General features: G+C 32.1%; 1 protein-coding gene across 1 annotated transcript in view; it reads left to right on the top strand.

Annotated features, from left to right (window-relative positions):
* Positions 1-19,470, top strand: part of cacna2d1a (calcium channel, voltage-dependent, alpha 2/delta subunit 1a) — a 150,021-nt gene that overhangs the window by 87,694 nt on the left and 42,857 nt on the right. Inside the window, exons 7-17 of the mRNA XM_073838849.1 lie at positions 5,282-5,413; positions 8,006-8,075; positions 8,256-8,306; positions 11,086-11,185; positions 11,820-11,978; positions 14,726-14,830; positions 15,743-15,821; positions 16,996-17,045; positions 17,127-17,216; positions 17,311-17,382; positions 17,460-17,540. Coding sequence (XP_073694950.1) covers positions 5,282-5,413; positions 8,006-8,075; positions 8,256-8,306; positions 11,086-11,185; positions 11,820-11,978; positions 14,726-14,830; positions 15,743-15,821; positions 16,996-17,045; positions 17,127-17,216; positions 17,311-17,382; positions 17,460-17,540 — 989 coding nt within the window. The remainder of the gene's footprint in view (positions 1-5,281; positions 5,414-8,005; positions 8,076-8,255; positions 8,307-11,085; positions 11,186-11,819; positions 11,979-14,725; positions 14,831-15,742; positions 15,822-16,995; positions 17,046-17,126; positions 17,217-17,310; positions 17,383-17,459; positions 17,541-19,470) is intronic.

Genomic DNA, 19,470 nt, shown 5'->3' with positions numbered 1-19,470 from the left:
TTCTGACTTTTTCAGATCATCAGAATCATGATGATTGCAAGAATTGCAAGATACAAACTCACATTTGCAAAAAGAGAAAAAAGTCAGAATTGTGAGTTTATATCTTGCAATTCTGACATATAACTCGCAATTGTGAGTTTATATCTGTTAATTCTGAGAAAAAAGTCGGAATTGTGAGTTTGCATCAAGCAATTCTGTGAAAATAAGTCAGAATTATGTTAAAAAGTTGAAATATATAAAGTTATAAAGTCTGAGTCTATATCTCTCAATTCTGACTTAACTCGCAATTCTGAGAAAAAAGTCGGAATTGTGAGTTTGAATCATGCAATTCTGTAAAAAGTCATAATTATGTTAAAAAGTAAAAAAAAAATCTATAAAGTTATGAAGTCTAACATTGAAGAGGAAAAAAGACTCACAACTCTGACTTTTTTCCTCAGAATTAAGATATATAAACTCAATTGCAAGTTATAAAGTCAGAATTGCAAGATATAATTGTGAGTTTATATCTCTTAATTATTTCTCTTTTTTCTCTTGAATTTTTTCAAGTTTATATCTCGCAATTCTGACTGACTTTCTTGCAATTCTGACTTTTTTTTCTCAGAATTGCATGATACAAACTCATATTTGCGAGAAAAAAAGAGAGAGGAAAAAAGTTGTGAGAAAAGTCGAGAATTTTGAGTTTATATCTTGCAATTCTGACTTTATAACTCACAATTGTGAGTTTATATCTCTTAATTCTGAGAAAAAAAGTCAGAACTTTGAGTTTGTATCAAGCAATTCTGTGAAAATAAGTCGGAATTATGTTAAAAAGTTGAAAAATGTACAGTTATAAAGTCTAATTTATATCTCACAATTCTGACTTAACTAGCAATTCTCAGAGAAAAAAGTCACAATTTTAAGATATTAACTCACAATTCAGAGGGGGGAAAAATCAGAATTGTGAGTTTATATCTTGCTGTTCTGACTTTTTTCACAGAATTGCGACTTTGTCTCACAATTCTGACTATTTCTTAGAATTGTGAGTTTATATCTCACAATTCTGAGAAAAAAAGATTGTGAGGGAAAAAAGAAGAAATTACAGAAATTAATACTTTTATTTAGCAAGGTTTTAAATTGATCAGAAGTGATGATAAAGACATTTATAATGTTATGAAAGATGTCTATTCATCAAAGAAACCTAAAAAAAAAACTACTCAGCTGTTTTTAACCTAATAGTAATAAATGTTTTTTGTGCAGCAAATTAGAATATTAGAATGATTTCTGAAGAATCATGTGACTGGAGTAATGATGCTAAAAATTCAGCTTTGAAATCACAGGCATAAATAACATTTTAAAATATATTCAAATAGAAAGCATATTTTTAAATAGTAAAAATATTTCAAAATTGTAGCTTTTGCTGTACTTCGGATCAAAAAAATGCAGGCTTGGTGAGCAGAAGAGACTTCTTTAAAAAACATTAAAACATCTTACTGTTCAAAAACTTTTGACTGGTAGTGTATGTTTCACCACATAGAGTTCTGCAGAAAATAAGCTGTTAAATACATGCCACATGATTTCTTTTTTACTTTATTTGAGTGTCACCTAGATGTTTTTTTTTTTTTTTTTTTTTCTTTTTTTTTAATTGTTACACATTTGTTGCGTTTCGAGTGTTCATTTTGGATCCTAAGTACTACTGTACAGTCATACATGGGACTTTGATCTTGAGGGAAGTTATTTGTGCTAATTTTCCTGATGGGAAGGGATATCCTCTCGTGGGATGATTACAGGCTTTCATGATTCTAAACTGATCCTGCAGTTTAGTACTCACACCGCCACAGCAACCATTTCCGTTAGAGTACTAAATTGCAGGATTAGTTTAGAATAAGTACAACTATAAAGATTATTGTGTTTGTAGAGTTGTTTCCTGATTCAGTGTCACAGAGTTTGGTCCTAGTTGATGGCTTGCTTTATTTATGTACATACTCTGTATGATTGTCTCTCTCACCTCCCCTGAGCCCATTGAGTTTTAACAGACCTGCTAAAACGTTCAGTAAGTTTGTTGGGGGGTAATTGAGAATGAATGGGGGGAAAGTCACATGAGAGGAGGCAATGCCTCTATCGCAGTATGATTGGATATGACTGGTTATGTTTGGCTGTGATTGGATCATGTGATAAATCCAACCTCTTGCATGTTCTGCATTCACGAATCAGTCTGAATGAACAATATAATGGCGTTAATAGAAAGACTAATTTAAAAAAGTAAGTAAACAACCCACACATTTAGATAGAACCATTTTGTTACGTCAAAATAAGACTTGAATGGCATTAAAACATGCTCTGGGAGTTTTGTTTTTTTTTAGAAAGTAATCAAATTTAAATTTGGTCTGTGACCAATATTTGCCGAGCTTTGATGAATGATGATCTGAAAAAACAGTTAAAAGTTAACTATTAAAAAGAATTACTTCTTGTTACTGCTTTGAGTTATTATTTTGGAATAAATGTAAAATGCTTAAAAAGACCAAACTGCTGAGATTTATACTTATTTTTTCTGATAGTGTAAGTAATGTTTTTTACCAAGAAAATATGACTGGGACATGAATTTACTTTGGTTTTTTTTTAAAAATTGTGTAACAGGTTTTGTTGCCGTATTTCATTTAATGACCATATATTTAAATATTGATGATTGATTGAATTATATTTTTCTTCTTTTAATTTATTAGCTAACATAGAGGTTGTGTCCTGAAAATAACAAACCAGTCATTTCTAGCAGTTTCCAGCAAAGGTGTTAATGAATTTATGGCTAGTTTTGTTTGGAGTTGTTCTGTATAATTATATTGAATGTATAATTTCTAGGTATCATTGCATATTTTTCTATATAAAGGAAAACTAAATTGTGTAGTATTATGTAACAAGTATTTTTTTTTTTATAATTTTAAAGTGATACTAATAATACAGTCAATAATATTAAATAATGCATGCACAATTTAATTATATTTAGAAAAGTAAAATGCTAAATGTACAATGCCAGTCAAAAGTTTGGGATCATTCAGATTTTTAATGTATTTTAAAAAAGTTTCAAATTCTCATCAAGGCTGTGTTTATTTGATTAAAAAAATACAGAAAACATTTAATATTGTGAAATATTAATATTATTATTAATATGAATTCAAAATCTAATTTATTTCTGTGATCAAAGTTGAATTTTTCAGCATCATTACTGCAGTATTCAGTGTCACATGATCCTTAAGAAATCATTCTAATATGCTGATTTATTATCAGGGCTGGAAACAGTCGTGTTGCTTAATATTTGTGTTTGAAACCTGTGATATTTCAGAATTCTTTGAAAAAAAAAAGTTAAAAAGAGCAGCATTTATAAATAAATTTATACTTTTATTCAGCAAGGATGTATTAAATGGATAGAAAAGTGATAGCAAAGACTTATATTGTTAGAAAAGATTTATATTTTGAATAAATGCTGTTTTTTTTTTTTTGTAGCTTTTTATTAATCAAAGAATCCTGAAAAAAAGTATCACAGGTTCCAAAAAAAAAAAAAAAAGAATACTTGGTAGCTCAACTGTTGCCAACATTGATAATTCTAATAATAATTCAGCATATTAGAATGATTTCTGAAGGATCATGTGACACTGAAGACTGGAGTAATGGCTGATGAAAATACAGCTTTGCATCACAGGGGAAATATATATTTTAATGTATATTAAAATAGAAACCATTATTTTATATTGTTGTGTTCTGTATTTCTGATCAAATAAATGCAGTCTTGATGATCATAATTGACTTTTTAGAAAACATTGCAAGACTTACTGATCCCAAACTTTTGAACAGGAGTATATAAATATAAATTAATAATATAAAATTAATAACAAACTATTTATCTAAATAATAATGATTAAATAATTATTAATAAATAACATGCATTTATTTAAATTAATTTGAATTAATTAAAAAATCGCCACTGAAGGTATTAGTGGGGCAACTAGAAATCTGGGTCAGAAGCAAAAAAGCCTTGCTGTTGAGGTCTGGTGTGTGTGTGTGTGTGTGTGTGTGTGTGTGTGTGTGTGTGTGTGTGTGTACCTGGTATTCATCACGTTGTGGGGACCAAAAGTCCCCACAAGGATAGGAATACCAGTAGATTTTGACCTTGTGGGGACATTTCTCAGGTCCCCATGAGGAAACAGGCTTATAAATCATGCACAATGAGTTTTTTTGAGGAAGTAAAAGTGTGCACAGTCTCCTGTGAGGGCTAGGTTTAGGTGTAGGGTAGGTGTAGGGCCATAGAAAGTACGGTTTGTACAGTATAAAAACCATTACGCCTATGGAATGTCCCCATAAAACATGTAAACCCAACATTGTGTGTGTGTGTGTGTGTGTGTGTGTGTGTGTGTGTGTGTGGCACTGTTCCTCCTCTCAAGTGTCCTAACAAGGCATGACATGGCAGTTTCTAGTGACAAGTAATTTGTCTGTTCACACTGAAAGTGAAAATGCGGAGCGACACTACATAGTTTAAGCCAATCAGAAGGTGTTGAATTTGTGCAATTTTAAGGAACATGATTTTGGACCAATGAGATTTCATCATGGCTGGGACTTGCTAAAATGACTGGTTAGGTGCTGCTGATGGATCCTCTTAAAGATGATCGATAGGGTCTGGTCTGCTTTTGAGTGATAGAGAAGGCCTGTATTGATTTACACACCTAGAATGGGAGGAGTCTTAATGGAAGGAGAAAGTGGGTGGCATTAAAAGACATCCAATGGGATTCAACACACAGGCTACTTTCAGAATTAGGCTATCAAGGCGGAAATGATCCTAATAATAATTTAGTATCATATTACTTAAACTAAACCCACAGAAGAAAGCAATATCAAAGGAAATTCAGTCATGGGGCATCATGGGGAATGATGTCAGAGCTTTGCCAGGGCTCTTTTTAAAATGTTAGCATCACTCTCACTTACAGCAGTGTCCATTTATGACATTCTCTGGAAATAAACAGCCCAATTTTCCTGTAATTACATTAGAACTGCATTAGCTAATAGTTTAGTTTGTTGTTTCCTTTACCACAGCTGCTTCTTCCAAGTGGTTTATCACTTTGAGTTTAGCATAACATGATGGGATCTGAAGTTTTGAGAGCCGGTTTATTGATTTATCTCTGATTTGGGGTTCATTTGAGTGTTTGTTAGAACAGAGAGCTTAGAAAACATGTCAGCTTGAGTTAAATCCTATAAGACCTGTAGAAATGCTTCACGTCAAGAGTGGGATTTATCCTGTATGTTTATGTGTTTGTAACAGCCACTATTATCCTGAATGAGCTAAACTGGACTGCGGCTCTGGATGACGTCTTTAAGAAGAACAAGGAAGATGACCCGTCCCTTCTCTGGCAGGTGTTCGGCAGTGCGACAGGCCTGGCTCGATACTTCCCAGGTAAAGCAATGGAATGAATTGGAACTCCATATTATCCCTAGTTTTCAATATTTACAGACATTTACCAGTACATGGAGACTATGGGAAGCCGACAGACACAGGACATAATTCCTGTCCCAAATGCGTTTTTAATAGGTGATTGTGGTATGTGAGATAAGAGGCCGGTGAACAATAGACGGGGCAGGAAACAAGAACAGAAAAGGAAAAACAATGGCACAGAAAATTGACAACCTCATTTGGGCATAGGGGAAGTCATTAGTGCTGTATGACCTTTAAATAAAATCAGTTTTAAAATGAATAGAGATTGTAAATGTAATGCAAGTCATGATATTTTTTGATAAACAGTAACTCTGATCAATATGGAAGCCAGTTTACACCACTAAATAAAAAATAAGGTAATAAAAAAAGGTAATTGTGACTTTTTATCTCACAATTCTGGCTTTTTTTTTCTCAGAATTGTGAGTTATAAAGTCAGAATGGCAAGATATAAACTTGCAAATGCGAGAAATAGTCAGAATTGTATGAAACTCTGAAAAAATATCGCAATTCTGACTTGTTTCTCGCAATGGCGAGTTTATATCTCACAATTCTGACTTTTTATTTTCCAATTCTCACTTTTTTAAGAATAAGATATAAACTAGCAATTGTCAGAATTAGAAGATATATATTCACAATTCTGACACTCACAATAAACTTGCAATTCTGACTTTTTTCTCGCAATGGCGAGTTTATATCTCACAATTCTGACTTTTTATTTTGCAATTCTGATATTTTTAAGAGTAAGATATAAACTAGCAATTGTCAGAATTAGAAGATATATATTCACAATTCTGACACTCGCAATAAAACTTGCAATTCTGGCTTTTTTTCTCAGAATTGTGAGATATAAACACACACTTGTCAGTTATAATGTCAGCATTGCGAGATATAAACTTGCAAATGCGAGAAATAAACTCAGAATTGTAAGATATAAACTCGTAATTTCGAGAAAAAAAGTCAGAATTGCGAGTTTATTGCTAGTTTCATGCAATTCTGACTTTTTTTCTCGCAATTACGAGTTTATATCTTACAATTCTGACTTTTTTCTCAGAATGAGATAAAAACTTGCAATTGCCAGTTATAAAGTCAGAATTGCAAGATACAATTCTGACATTTTTTTCAGAATTGCATGATATAAAGTGACAATTGCAAGTTATAAAGTCAGAATAGCAAGACATAAAGTCACAATTTGAAGAAATAAAGTCAGAATTTTATTTTCTGACTTTTTCTCTCTCAATTCTGACTTTTTTCTCAGAATTGTAAGATATAAACTCACAATTGCGAGTTATAAAGTCAGATTAGCGAGATATAAACTCCCAACTGGAAGAAATAATGTCAGAATTGCATGAAACTCGCAATAAATTTGCAATTCTAACTTTTATTCTCTTAATTGTGAGTTTGTATCTCGCAATTATGACTTTTTTCTCAAAATTGTGAGATATAAACTTTGTGAGTTTTAAAGTTAGAATAGCGAGATATACATTCGCAGTTGCGAGAAATGAATTCAGAATTGCGTGAAACTCGCAATTCTGACTTTTTTCTCAAAGTTGCGAGTTTATATCTCACAATTCTCACTTTTTTTTCTCAGAATTGTGAGATATAAACTCACAATTGCAAGGTATAAAGTCAGAGTTGTGAGAGATAAACTTGCGAATGCAAGAAATAAACTCAGTGAAATTCCATGAGACTTGCAATAAACTCACAATTCTGGCTTTTTTCTGTTAATTGCTAGTTTGTATCTCACAATTCTGACTATTTTTCTTACAATTCTGACGGTTTTCTACAAATTGTGAGATATAAACTCGCAATTGCGAGTAATAGAGTCCAATAAGGAGGAGAAAAAAAGGTATGTTCTCAGAACTGCGAGTTTATATCATGCAATTCTGACAAAAAAGTCAAAATTGTAAGAAAAAAACTGAAATAAAAATATTATCATAATTGTGAAATAAAAAGACGCAATTACCTTTTTAAAAAAAAAAAAAAAAATTCAGTTGGAGAAACAGGCTTCCACAGATCAACTCTTAACTGTTCTTACATTTTTTTTCTGTCGCTTCAAAATAATATTACATTTTAATTACATTGGGTTAAATTGATATTGAATACCAAACTTAATTTTTAATTAAATATTAAGTCAAATTAAATATTTAGGATTTAATCTTAGTATGCCGAGATTATTTGTTTGTTTGTTTGTTTCTTCTTCTTCTTTTTTTTCATATATCACCTGCTCACATTAAAGAGCCAATACTTCAAAATGTTTTATCAACTTTATTAAAAGTAATAGTAGATGTTCAAACAGGGATGGACTTTTTATTTGTATTAATTAATTTTAATTTAAATGTTAAATAAAATTACATATTTATTTTTACATTTATTTTTTATTATTCATTCATTCATACTTATTTTGTTCATATATCATATGCCCATAAAACCTATTTCTACTTACCCTAACTGTTACTTAAGAATGTTTTATCTTCTTCATTACAAGTGATTGCAGAAGGCTAGGAAGATAATAATCATAATACACTTAAAATCTCGTTATCCCATCTGCTCTAGCATCCCCTTGGGTTGACACGAGGAGCACACCAAACAAGATTGACCTGTACGATGTTCGCCGAAGGCCCTGGTGAGCAAACCTGTGCTGCTTGAGTTAATATGTGTCTGTTTGTGAGAGAGATACAAGAGCTTAATTTTCTCTTTCAATTGTTAAGCCTGATGTTTTTTTCGTGTGTGTGTGTGTGTGTGTGTGTGTGTGTGTGTGTGTGTGTGTGTGTGTGTGTGTGTGTGTGTGTGTGTGTGTTTGCAGGTATATCCAAGGTGCAGCTTCACCTAAAGACATGTTGATCCTGGTGGATGCGTGAGTGAAATCTGACTCATTTTTACAGTTCATACACTCACTGACACAAACCCAAGCTGTTCAAGGAGTCTTTCTCGCAACTGATCCTTTTTCGGTTTTGCACTTTGAGCAATTGGTTGATCAGCAGAATGTAATTTTTCATTGCATGTGACAGATTCCACACTCTCTACTTAAAGAGCTCATGTTAGTTATGCATTAAAGTCATTTATCAACGTCAGAGACATAGAGAGAGACAGACACAGCATGGCAATGAGCCAATTTCTGCTTTTCTATTTTGGAAATCTTTGGCAGGCCGATAAATAACTGAGGTGTGCTATTAAATGAAGCAGTTTATGAATATTAAACAGTGTTAGCAAAAAAAAAAAACGATAATGTGCCTTAAACTGTTATTCCCCACTTATTCATCATTTAATATTTGCATTCAAAATGAAGAAGCACATTACAGTCATGCTTGGCGTTTATAATAACGTTTATAATGTTGATTTAACTGAAAAGTCAGTTAGATGTATGACCCAGAAATATACAAAATCCATCAAAAACAACATTAACGTGTCATTATGTGGTATATTTTATCATACTTAAGGGGCGTCTCTTGGTTACTAGTGTAATTAGCCTTGTTGTATTAGAAAATATGGCCTGGAAGAGTTTATTCTGTTATTGCTCAGCAGTAATGATGATGGTGTTGTGATGTCTGGGCGTTGAGCCCATTAGTGTGGATCAGCTTTAGCCAATCAATGTAGTTTAGCTTTATGACTAAACACTAAAGCCCACACACCTCCCGCTGGAATCACAGAGTGATTATTAACCCATAAAAACCTGATCCAGCGTGTCTGTTCTGGAGCCATTAAAAGCTGAAATGGGGTCTTAAGTGGACATGTTGTTTTGACTTTTTGTTGTCTGCCAGCTTTTGAACTTAGTGAGAGATTTTTGTCCTGTTTCCCCTCAGCTTTCTCCACTGATAGTTTTTTGGGCTATAAGCTCTATGGGCAATTCATAGCTATAAGGTGTCTCTCTTTTGGATTATTTGATTGATTGATTTAGTTAGTTAGTTAGTTAGGTTTATTTATTAAAAAAAAAAAAATTCAGTTTTTTTTTCTTTAGCTCTTTTAGCTGTCAATAGCTTTAAGGTGTCTCTCTCTTTTGAATTTCATTCATTCATTCATTTTATAGATATTTTATTTATTATTATTATTTTTTGTTGTCAGCATTTTTTTATACAAAAAATAAAAAGCATCCAAAGCTTTTTATTTATTTATTTATTGATTGATTTATTTTCAGTTTAATTTCTATTTCATTCATTCATTAATTCATTCATTAATTCATTTATTTATTTTGTAAAAAAAAAAACAGCTTTTTTTCTTGTCCATAGCTATTTTATTTTATTTATTAAGTTGTTTTCAATATTTGATGTCTATCTTATTCATTTATTTTATTTTAGTTTGTAAAAAAAAATAATCAGCTTTTTTTTCTCTTGTCCATAGCTATTTTATTTATTTTTATTAAGTTGTTTTCAATGTAATGTCTATCTTAGATTTTGATATTTTGTATTATCATTACTTTTGTTTATAATGTTTATAATTATTTTTTCCCTTCAGCTCCTTGGGCTATCCATACCTTTTTATTTTATATTATTTTTTATATATTTTTTTTATTAAGTTGTTTTCGGGGGTTTTTTTGTGTGTGTAATTTTCTGTATTTTTTTCCTTTTGTCCATCGCTATTTAATTTTATTTTATTTTATACGTTGTTTTCAATTTAATGTCTATCTTATTCATTCATTCTAGTTATTTTGTATTTTTTTCAGCTTTTTTCTCTGCAGCTATTTGTTTTATTTTTATTTATTAAGTTGTTTTCTTATTCATTCATTCATTTATTCTAGATATTTTGTATTATTATTTTTTTTTTTGTATTCAGCATTTTTTTCTTCATCTCCTTGAGCTATCCATAGCTTTTATTTTAGATTATTTTATTTTGTTGTTTTCAGTTTAATTTCTATTTAATTAATTAATTAATTCATTCATTCATTTATTTTATTTTGTATATTTTTTTCAGCTTTTTATTCTCGTCCATAGCTATTTTATTTTATTTTATTTTTTATTTTAAGTTGTTTTCAGTTTGATATCTTATTTATTCATTCATTTCTAGATATTTTGTATTATTATTATTTTTGTTTTCAGCATTTTTTTCTCTTCAGCTCCTTGGGCTATCCATAGCTTTTTATTTTATATTATTATTTTTTTTTTATTAAGTTGTTTTTTGTGTGTGTGTGTGTGTGTGTGTGTGTGTGTGTGTGTGTGTGTGTGTGTGTGTGTGTGTGTGTGTGTGTAATTTTCTGCATTTTTTTCTTTTGTCCATCGCTATTTCATTTTATTTTATTTTATATGTTGTTTTCAATTTGATGTCTATCTTATTCGTTCATTGTATTTTATTTTATTTTATTTTAATTCTTTACAGTTCTTTACAGTTTGATAATAAGATTGATCCTATGGAATAAAATAAAATAAAAACACTAAATAAATAAATATTTTTAATAAAGCTTTTTTTGGGGGGCTGTCTTTAGCTATAAAATGTGTCTTTCTTTTCTTTTCTTTTCTTTTCTTTTCTTTTCTTTTCTTTTAAGTTGTTTAAGGTTTTTTTATTGAATTAAGATACATTTTTCCTGCAAAATCAAATAAAATGACTGAAAATAATAACTAAACCTAGTCTTTTGTAGCAAATTGTAGTGTTTTTATAGTAACAAACATGTTCAAACTATGTTCTAACCATGCTGTTCTCTATAGGAGTGGAAGCGTGTCAGGTCTGACACTGAAGCTCATTCGCACTTCCGTCAGTGAGATGCTGGAGACTCTCTCCGATGATGATTACGTCAACATCGTCTCTGTGAGTAAACAGGAGATGTGTGTTGCTGAGTGTGTGTTTAAATGATGAACCCCTCCGACACGCCTCAAAAAATCTGGATTCCTGCTGAGCAGGACTAGAAAATAAGAGAAAAACAGGCATGAAGCCTCCAAGCATCCATAACGTCATAGTTAATTTTTTTGCGGACTCAGTTAGGCACCGCTGAGGCGGCAGGCCGAAGAATTATTGATGTTCCCCATCATCCTCTGCTTCAAACGCTGTGCAATTCATTTACGAAGTGCATCGTTTATTTCATTTTGTTCGCGAGACTACTGACAGGAATAAAAATCACAAACTCTGTATTCTACTTTTAAGTAAGTGAGTTGTTTTGTATATTTTCAATTAACTTTCTCCCTCCATTTCTTTAATGGCTTTATGCTCATAATTTATGGCCTGATTTTAGCTGTGTGGCGTTAATGAAATTAGCCAGCAGTGCTCTAAGTGTATTGCTGGCACTAAGCCATGGGACTTATATAGAGGACCCCGAACAAAGCCTTGAATCTAAATGTTGCAAAATGATTTCATAACAGTGCTTGCATGTGTGCAAGCTGCACATAACCATTTTACATAGACTGATAGCTTACCAACTAACAACAGTGCTTTTATATGATTTCAGTTCAACAATTCAGCCAAGTCAGTCGCCTGCTTTGAAAACCTGGTCCAAGCAAATGTCCGCAATAAGAAGATTCTGAAGGAAGCAGTCCAGAAGATCACAGCAAATGGCACCACTGACTACAAAATCGGCTTCAAGGAGGCTTTTGACCAGCTTTCTTCAGTAAGAATCTAGTTTAAATAAGAAGCTAAAAACATTATGGGACCATAACATCACCTCTCAAAATATTAACCTACACTACAGCTGTTTTTGTCACGAAACTCTTCTATTTTTTAATAAGTTATACAATGTGTATTGTATATATTGAGAGCTAGTCTGTTTCAAGGCAAGGTTTTAGTTTATTGCACCATCTTGTGGTCTTTGCTAGTTGTTACTCAACAAAACTTCAAAGCATTTAAATGATTAGTTCACTCCAGAATTTACTCCATGTCTTTCTTTCTTCAGTCAAAAACAAAAAGGTTTTTGAGGAAAACATTCCAGGATTTTTCTCCATATAGTGGACTTTAATGGGGATCAATGGGTTGAAAGTCCAAATTGCAGTTTCAGTGCATCTTCAAAGGCCTCTAAACAATCTAAGTTGAGGAATAAGGATCTTATCTAGTGAAACGATGGGCATTTTCTAAAAAAAAAACAATAAAATGTTTATACTTTTTAACCACAAATGCTCAACTTGCACTTACTCGACTTCACGCATTACATAGTCACGTTGGAAAGGTCACACGTGACGTGATGTAGGCGGAAGTAACTAAGTGTTTACAAAGTGAATGTGCAAAGAAAGTCAAACGCCTTTTACAAAAAAAGGTAAAACAACGATTTTGGGTGACTTTGACGTCGGAGGAAAAAATGAGTTGAAGATCTAACCACTCGTGACCTTTCCAACGTGATTATGTAATGAAGTCATAGATGCGCATTGAACATTTGTGGTTAAAAAGTATAAAAATATTTATTTTTTTTAGAAAATGACCAATCGTTTTGCTAGATAAGACCCTTTTTCCTTGGCTGGGATCATGCAGAGCCCTTTGAAGCTTTACTGAAACTGAAATTTAGACCTTCAACCTGTTGATCCCCATTGAAGTCCACTATATGGAGAAAAATCCTGGAATGTTTTCCTCCAAAAGCATAATTTCTTTTTTGACTGAGGAAAGAAAGACATGAACATCTTGGGTGACATGGGGCTGAGTAAATTATCTGGAAATTTGTATTCAGGAGTGAACTAATCCTTTTGAATTTTGATTTATTACAAGCAACACAGTGGTTTATTCTATGTCTTCCTGTTATATACAGTCGTGGCCAAAAGTTTTGAGAATTACATAAATATTGGAAATTGGAAAAGTTGCTGCTTAAGTTTTTATAATAGCAATTTGCATATACTCCAGAATGTTATGAAGAGTGATCAGATGAATTGCATAGTCCTTCTTTGCCATGAAAATTAACTCGAACTCCCGAAAAAAACTTTCCACTGTATTTCATTGCTGTCATTAAAGGACCTGCTGAGATCATTTCAGTAATCGTCTTGTTAACTCAGGTGAGAATGTTGACGAGCACAAGGCTGGAGATCATTATGTCAGGCTGATTGGGTTAGAATGGCAGACTTGACATGTTAAAAGGAGGGTGATGCTTGAAACATTGTTCTTCCATTGTTAACCATGGTGACCTGCAAAGAAATGCGTGCAGCCATCATTGCGTTGCATAAAATTGGCTTCACAGGCAAGGATATTGTGGCTACTAAGATTGCACCTAAATCAACAATTTATAGGATCATCAAGAACTTCAAGGAATAAGGTTCAATTCTGGTTAAGAAGGCTTCAGGGCATCCAAGAAAGTCCAGCAAGCGCCAGGATCGTCTCCTAAAGAGGATTCAGCTGCGGGATCGGAGTGCCACCAGTGCAGAGCTTGCTCAGGAATGGCAGCAGGCAGGTGTGAGCGCATCTGCACGCACAGTGAGGCCAAGACTTTTGGAAGATGGCCTGGTGTCAAGAAGGGCAGCAAAGAAGCCACTTCTCTCCAAAAAAAAAAACATCAGGGACAGATTGATCTTCTGCAAAAAGTATGGCGAATGGACTGCTGAGGACTGGGGCAAAGTCATATTCTCCGATGAAGCCTCTTTCCAATTGTTTGGGGCATCTGGAAAAAGGCTGGTCCGGAGAAGAAAAGGTGAGCGCTACCATCAGTCCTGTGTCATGCCAACAGTAAAGCATCCTGAGACCATTCATGTGTGGGGTTGCTTCTCATCCAAGGGAGTGGGCTCACTCACAATGTTGCCCAAAAACACAGCCATGAATAAAGAATGGTACCAAAACACCCTCCAACATCAACTTCTTCCAACAATCCAACAACAGTTTGGTGAAGAACAATGCATTTTCTCACACGATGGAGCACCGTGCCATAAGGCAAAAGTGATAACTAAGTGGCTCGGGGACCAAAACGTTGAAATTTTGGGTCCATGGCCTGGAAACTCTCCAGATCTTAATCCAATTGAGAACTTGTGGTCAATACTCAAGAGGCGTGTGGACAAACAAAAACCCACTAATTCTGACAAACTCCAAGAAGTGATTATGAAAGAATGGGTTGCTATCAGTCAGGATTTGGCCCAGAAGTTGATTGAGAGCATGCCCAGTCGAATTGCAGAGGTCCTGAAAAAGAAGGGCCAACACTGCATATACTGACTCTTTGGATAAATGTCATGTAATTGTCGATAAAAGCCTTTGAAACGTATGAAGTGCTTGTAATTATATTTCAGTACATCACAGAAACAACTGAAACAAAGATCTAAAACCAGCTTAGCAGCAAACTTTGTGAAAACTAATATTTGTGTCATTCTCAAAACTTTTGGCCACGACTGTATATTGTAATGCTAGTCAGAATCACTTTTACAGAATAACTTTTAAAATGATTTGTTCCTTTCATAGATGAATGTTTCAAGAGCAAACTGTAATAAGATCATCATGCTATTTACTGACGGAGGGGAGGACAAAGCTTCAGAGATCTTTGAGGAGTACAACTCTGACAAGAAGGTGAGGAATCACATGGACACACACGCACGTTATGTTTCTGGGAATTTCTGAGACTTTCGATAGACTTCTATTGTTTTGTATATAGATCAAACTATATTTTCTATCCACTAACCCTAAACCTACCCGTTAGAGAAAACCTGTTTGCATTGTTACATTTTTTAGATCAACATCATTTAGTACTACTATCAGTCTGGGGACATTTGGATTTATAAGCCTGTTTCCTCATGGGGACCTAAAAAATGTCCCCACAAGATCAGAATTTACGGGGAATATCCCTAGTATAACAAATACTATGCACTAACATTAACAGAAAACTTTTATTATTATATAAGTAGCACGGTTATATTTGTAGCAATAGCCAACAATACATAGAATGGGTCAAAATTATCATTGGGATATTAAGTACAGATCACAATCAGTGAAGATACTTTGTACATTTTCTACCTTAAATATATTTTGATATATTAATTTTTATATATATTTTTTATATTTTATATTTATTTTAGATATATATTTGATATATTATAAATATATTTTGATTAGTAATATGCATTGCTAAGAACTTCATTTGGAAAACTTTAAAGGGAATTTTCTCAATATTTAGATTGTTTCGCACCCTCAGATCCCAGATTTTAAAATAGTTGTATCTCGGCCAAATATTGTCCTATCCTAACAAACATCAGTAGAAAGTTTATTTATTCAGCTTTCAGATAATGTATAAAGCTCAATTTAAAAAAAAAAAAGTACCCTTATGACTGGTTTTGTGGACCAGGGTCACAAATAAGGATGTCTTTGAATGTCCAAATGAAGGTTTTGTTAGCTTTTTTCATTCAGAAAGTATAGCTAATATTTACATGCACCTGGTTTTTCAACATAATCATGTCAATATCCTTTCTTTCTCTTTTCTGTCAGGTTCGAATCTTCACCTTTTCTGTGGGCCAGCATAACTATGATAAGACGCCAATTCAGTGGATGGCTTGCAATAACAAAGGTAAAACACCGAAATTTAATGCTATGAAATTTGAGACTTATGTATATAATATATGATCATGTACACTACCAGTCAATAGTTTTTGAACAGTAAGATTTTTAATGTTTTTTAAAGTAGTCTTCTGCTCCCCAAGCCTGCATTTATTTGATCCAAAATACAGCAAAAGCAGTGAGAAATTGAATTTATTATATTTAAAATAACTGCTTTCTATTTAAATATATTTTAAATATTTAATTTAATATTTTAAATTTATTCCTACATTTTCAGCATCATTACTCCAGTCTTCAGTAAATCATTCTAATATGCTGATTTGCTGTTTAAGAAACATTTTTATTATCAATATTTAAAACAGCTGAGTACATTTTTTTCAGGATTATTTGATGAATAGAAAGATCCAAAGATCAGCATTTATCTGAAATAAAAAAAACTTTTGTAATATTATACACTATACCAGGGGTTTTCAAACCTGTCCTGGAGCCTCCCCTGCCCTGCACATTTTGTATGTCTCCCTTATTAGGCACACCCAATTCAGGTCTTGCAGTCTCTACTAATGAGCTGATGATTTGAATCAGGTGTATTAGATGAGAGAGACAAGCAAAATGTGCAGGGCAGGGGAGGCTCCAGGACAGGTTTGAAAACCCCTGCACTATACCATTGGAGTCAGTATTTCTTTTCTTTTCTTTTCTTTTTTTTTTTTTTGGAGGGGGGCAGGGGAAATTATAGAAATTAATACTTTTATGTAGCAGGGATGATTTAAATTGTTCAAAAGTGGTGATAAGGGCATTTATAATCTTACAAAAGATTTCTATTTCAGATAAATGCTCTTCTTCTGAACTGTCTATTCATCAAAGATACCTGAAAAAATTCTACTCAGCTGTTTTCAACATAATAATAATAATAATAATAAAATGTTTGGAATTTTGAAAGTTTGAAATGACTGGAATAATGATGCTAACAATTCAGCTTTCAAATCACAGGAATAAATTACATTTGAAATATATTCAAATAGAAAGCAGTTATTTTAAATAGTAAAAATATTTTAAAATGTTACTGTACTTTAGATCAAATAAATGGAGGCTTGGTGAGCAGAAGAGACTTTTTCCAAAACATTAAATGTCTTACTGTTTGAAAACTTTTGACTGGTAGTGTATTAAGATGTTAATGTCTCCTGCAGGTTATTATTATGAGATCCCATCTATTGGAGCCATCAGGATCAACACCCAGGTAAATAACAGTGCATCATCCACATAAATGTGACTCTGTCCAGCATTGTGTATGATAGTAACCAGCATCCTTAACCTGCAGGAGTATCTGGATGTCTTGGGCAGACCCATGGTGAAAGAAGACAAGAAAGCAAAAACTGTGCAGTGGACCAACGTTTACGTGGACGCTCTGGTACGTCCAATCTGTACTATAGTTTAAAAAAAGTGTTTAAATTAGGCTGATTCTGAAGTGTTTAATAGCTGTTGTGTTTGTATTTGTGTTGCAGGAATTGGGCCTTGTGATTACAGGCACTCTGCCAGTGTTCAATAAAACCAGGAGCAGTCTACCTAAGAATAAGGTGGAATTGGTGTCTTGTGAATCAGATGAACTGAAGTGGAACCCGATCTGTTTTAATGTCCTTGTTATCAATTGCAGGCCCCGAGCCAGCTGATTTTGGGGGTGATGGCCATAGACGTGTCTCTGGACGACATCAAGAGACTGACTCCTCATTACACTGTAAGGAATGAGAGCGTGTGGGTGTGATCTGCACTTATTAATTTACGACCGATAGTTTGCAACATCGAACAACTTGCTCAAGCATTGCATTGACCTGTAGCAGCTGGGTCATGTTACCAGTGCTGCTGCATTCCTTGTGTTTAGTAAATCTTTTTTTTTTCTTTTCAATGCCAAATAAACTTAAAGGGGTCATATTATGTTAAACTATTTTCATACATACATAATGAAAGCAAGGAAAAGTTTTGTCTCATTTTAACCTTTTGCTTGAGTTCACAAAATGAATGTCCTAAATTTACAGATTTTTTTGTTTGAATGAGTTTGATACACAATTTGGATGCAAATAATCAAGTATAATCACAATTAATCATGATTAATCCATTTGAAAGCGCTCATTGGATATAATATTAAATCAATTTTGAGATTTGCTTAAATACATTTAACAGCGTTATTATCTCATATCAACTGATCTAAAAAAAAAAAATTAATTCTCTTGAGTACTGAGTACTGAAATATAGTACTGATATTTTTTTTCTTTCTTCGGGTTGACCAAAGCTGCACATAAAATGATCTGAATGGCATTAAACGGCAAATAAATTAGTATACAAATTTGCAAAAGCTGCATTTGATTCGCTTAAAAAAATAAATAGTTAATAGTGCTGTTAAATGATTAATCACAATTAATCGCATCCAAAATATAAAAATACACACACATTTAGTGTATATATATTGAAAATATTTTCATGTATTTACATGTGTATATATATATACTCATATAATTGATATTATATATTAATATTATTAATACATTAACAACATTTTTCGTAAATATATACATGCATATTTGTGTATTTATATATACATAATAAATATACACAGTACACATATATTATGTAAACACAAACTTTTATTTTGGATGTGATTAATCAAGATTAATTGTTTGACAGCACTAAGAATCAAATAAATGAATTGTTTTTACACCATCATCAAGATTTAAGCATAGATTGGAAAACAGAAAGAGAAGGCACTATATTTTATTTTTAATATATATTTGAATAGTTTTATTTACTAGTTTTATTTACTTTAACTAGGCAACAATATTTCTTAAGAATAGGATTATTTTATTTTATTCCATTTTATATTTTTTGCAGCAAAAATTAATCATCCAAGCTTAAACTTATGATAAACTAAAACTTTTAACTATAATCGCGAATAATCTTGATTAATCGATTTTAAAGCACTCGTCGTATATTATATTAGTATTCATTTTGAGATTTTTCTAAAAGATACATTTAACAGTGTTATTGTCCAATATCAACTGATTAAAAAAAATAGTAATTCTCTTGAGTGCTGAGTACTGAAATATAGTACTGATTTTTTTTTTCTTTCTTTGGGTTGACCAAGCTGCACATAAAAGTGCCTAAATGGCATTAAACTGTAAATAAATTAGTATACAAATTTGCAAAAGATGCATTTGATTCGCTCGTAAAAAAAAAAAAAAAGTTAATAGAGCTGTTAAACGATTAATCGCGATTAATCGCATCCAAAATATATAAATATACACATACAGTATATATTTTGAAAATATTTTCATGTATTTACATGTATATATTTGTATTCATATAATTGATATTATATATAGATATTTGTAATATATAAACATATTTTCATTGAATTTATACATGCATGTGTGTGTATTCATATATACATAAAAAAATACACAGTACACATTATGTAAACAAAAACTTTTAATTTTGGATCCGATTAATTGCGATTAATCATTTGACAGCTCTAAGAATTAAATAAATTATTTATTTTTACATCATCAAGATTTAAGCAAATATTGGAAAACAGAAAAAAAGGCACTGTATTTTATTTTTTATATATATTTTAATAGTTGTACTTTAATCAAAAAAATTAGTAATTCTCTTGA

The sequence above is a fragment of the Garra rufa genome, chromosome 4 (genome assembly GCF_049309525.1).
Source record: "Garra rufa chromosome 4, GarRuf1.0, whole genome shotgun sequence".
Classification (NCBI taxonomy): domain Eukaryota; kingdom Metazoa; phylum Chordata; class Actinopteri; order Cypriniformes; family Cyprinidae; genus Garra; species Garra rufa.
This window is presented reverse-complemented; position numbering and strand designations above follow the sequence as displayed.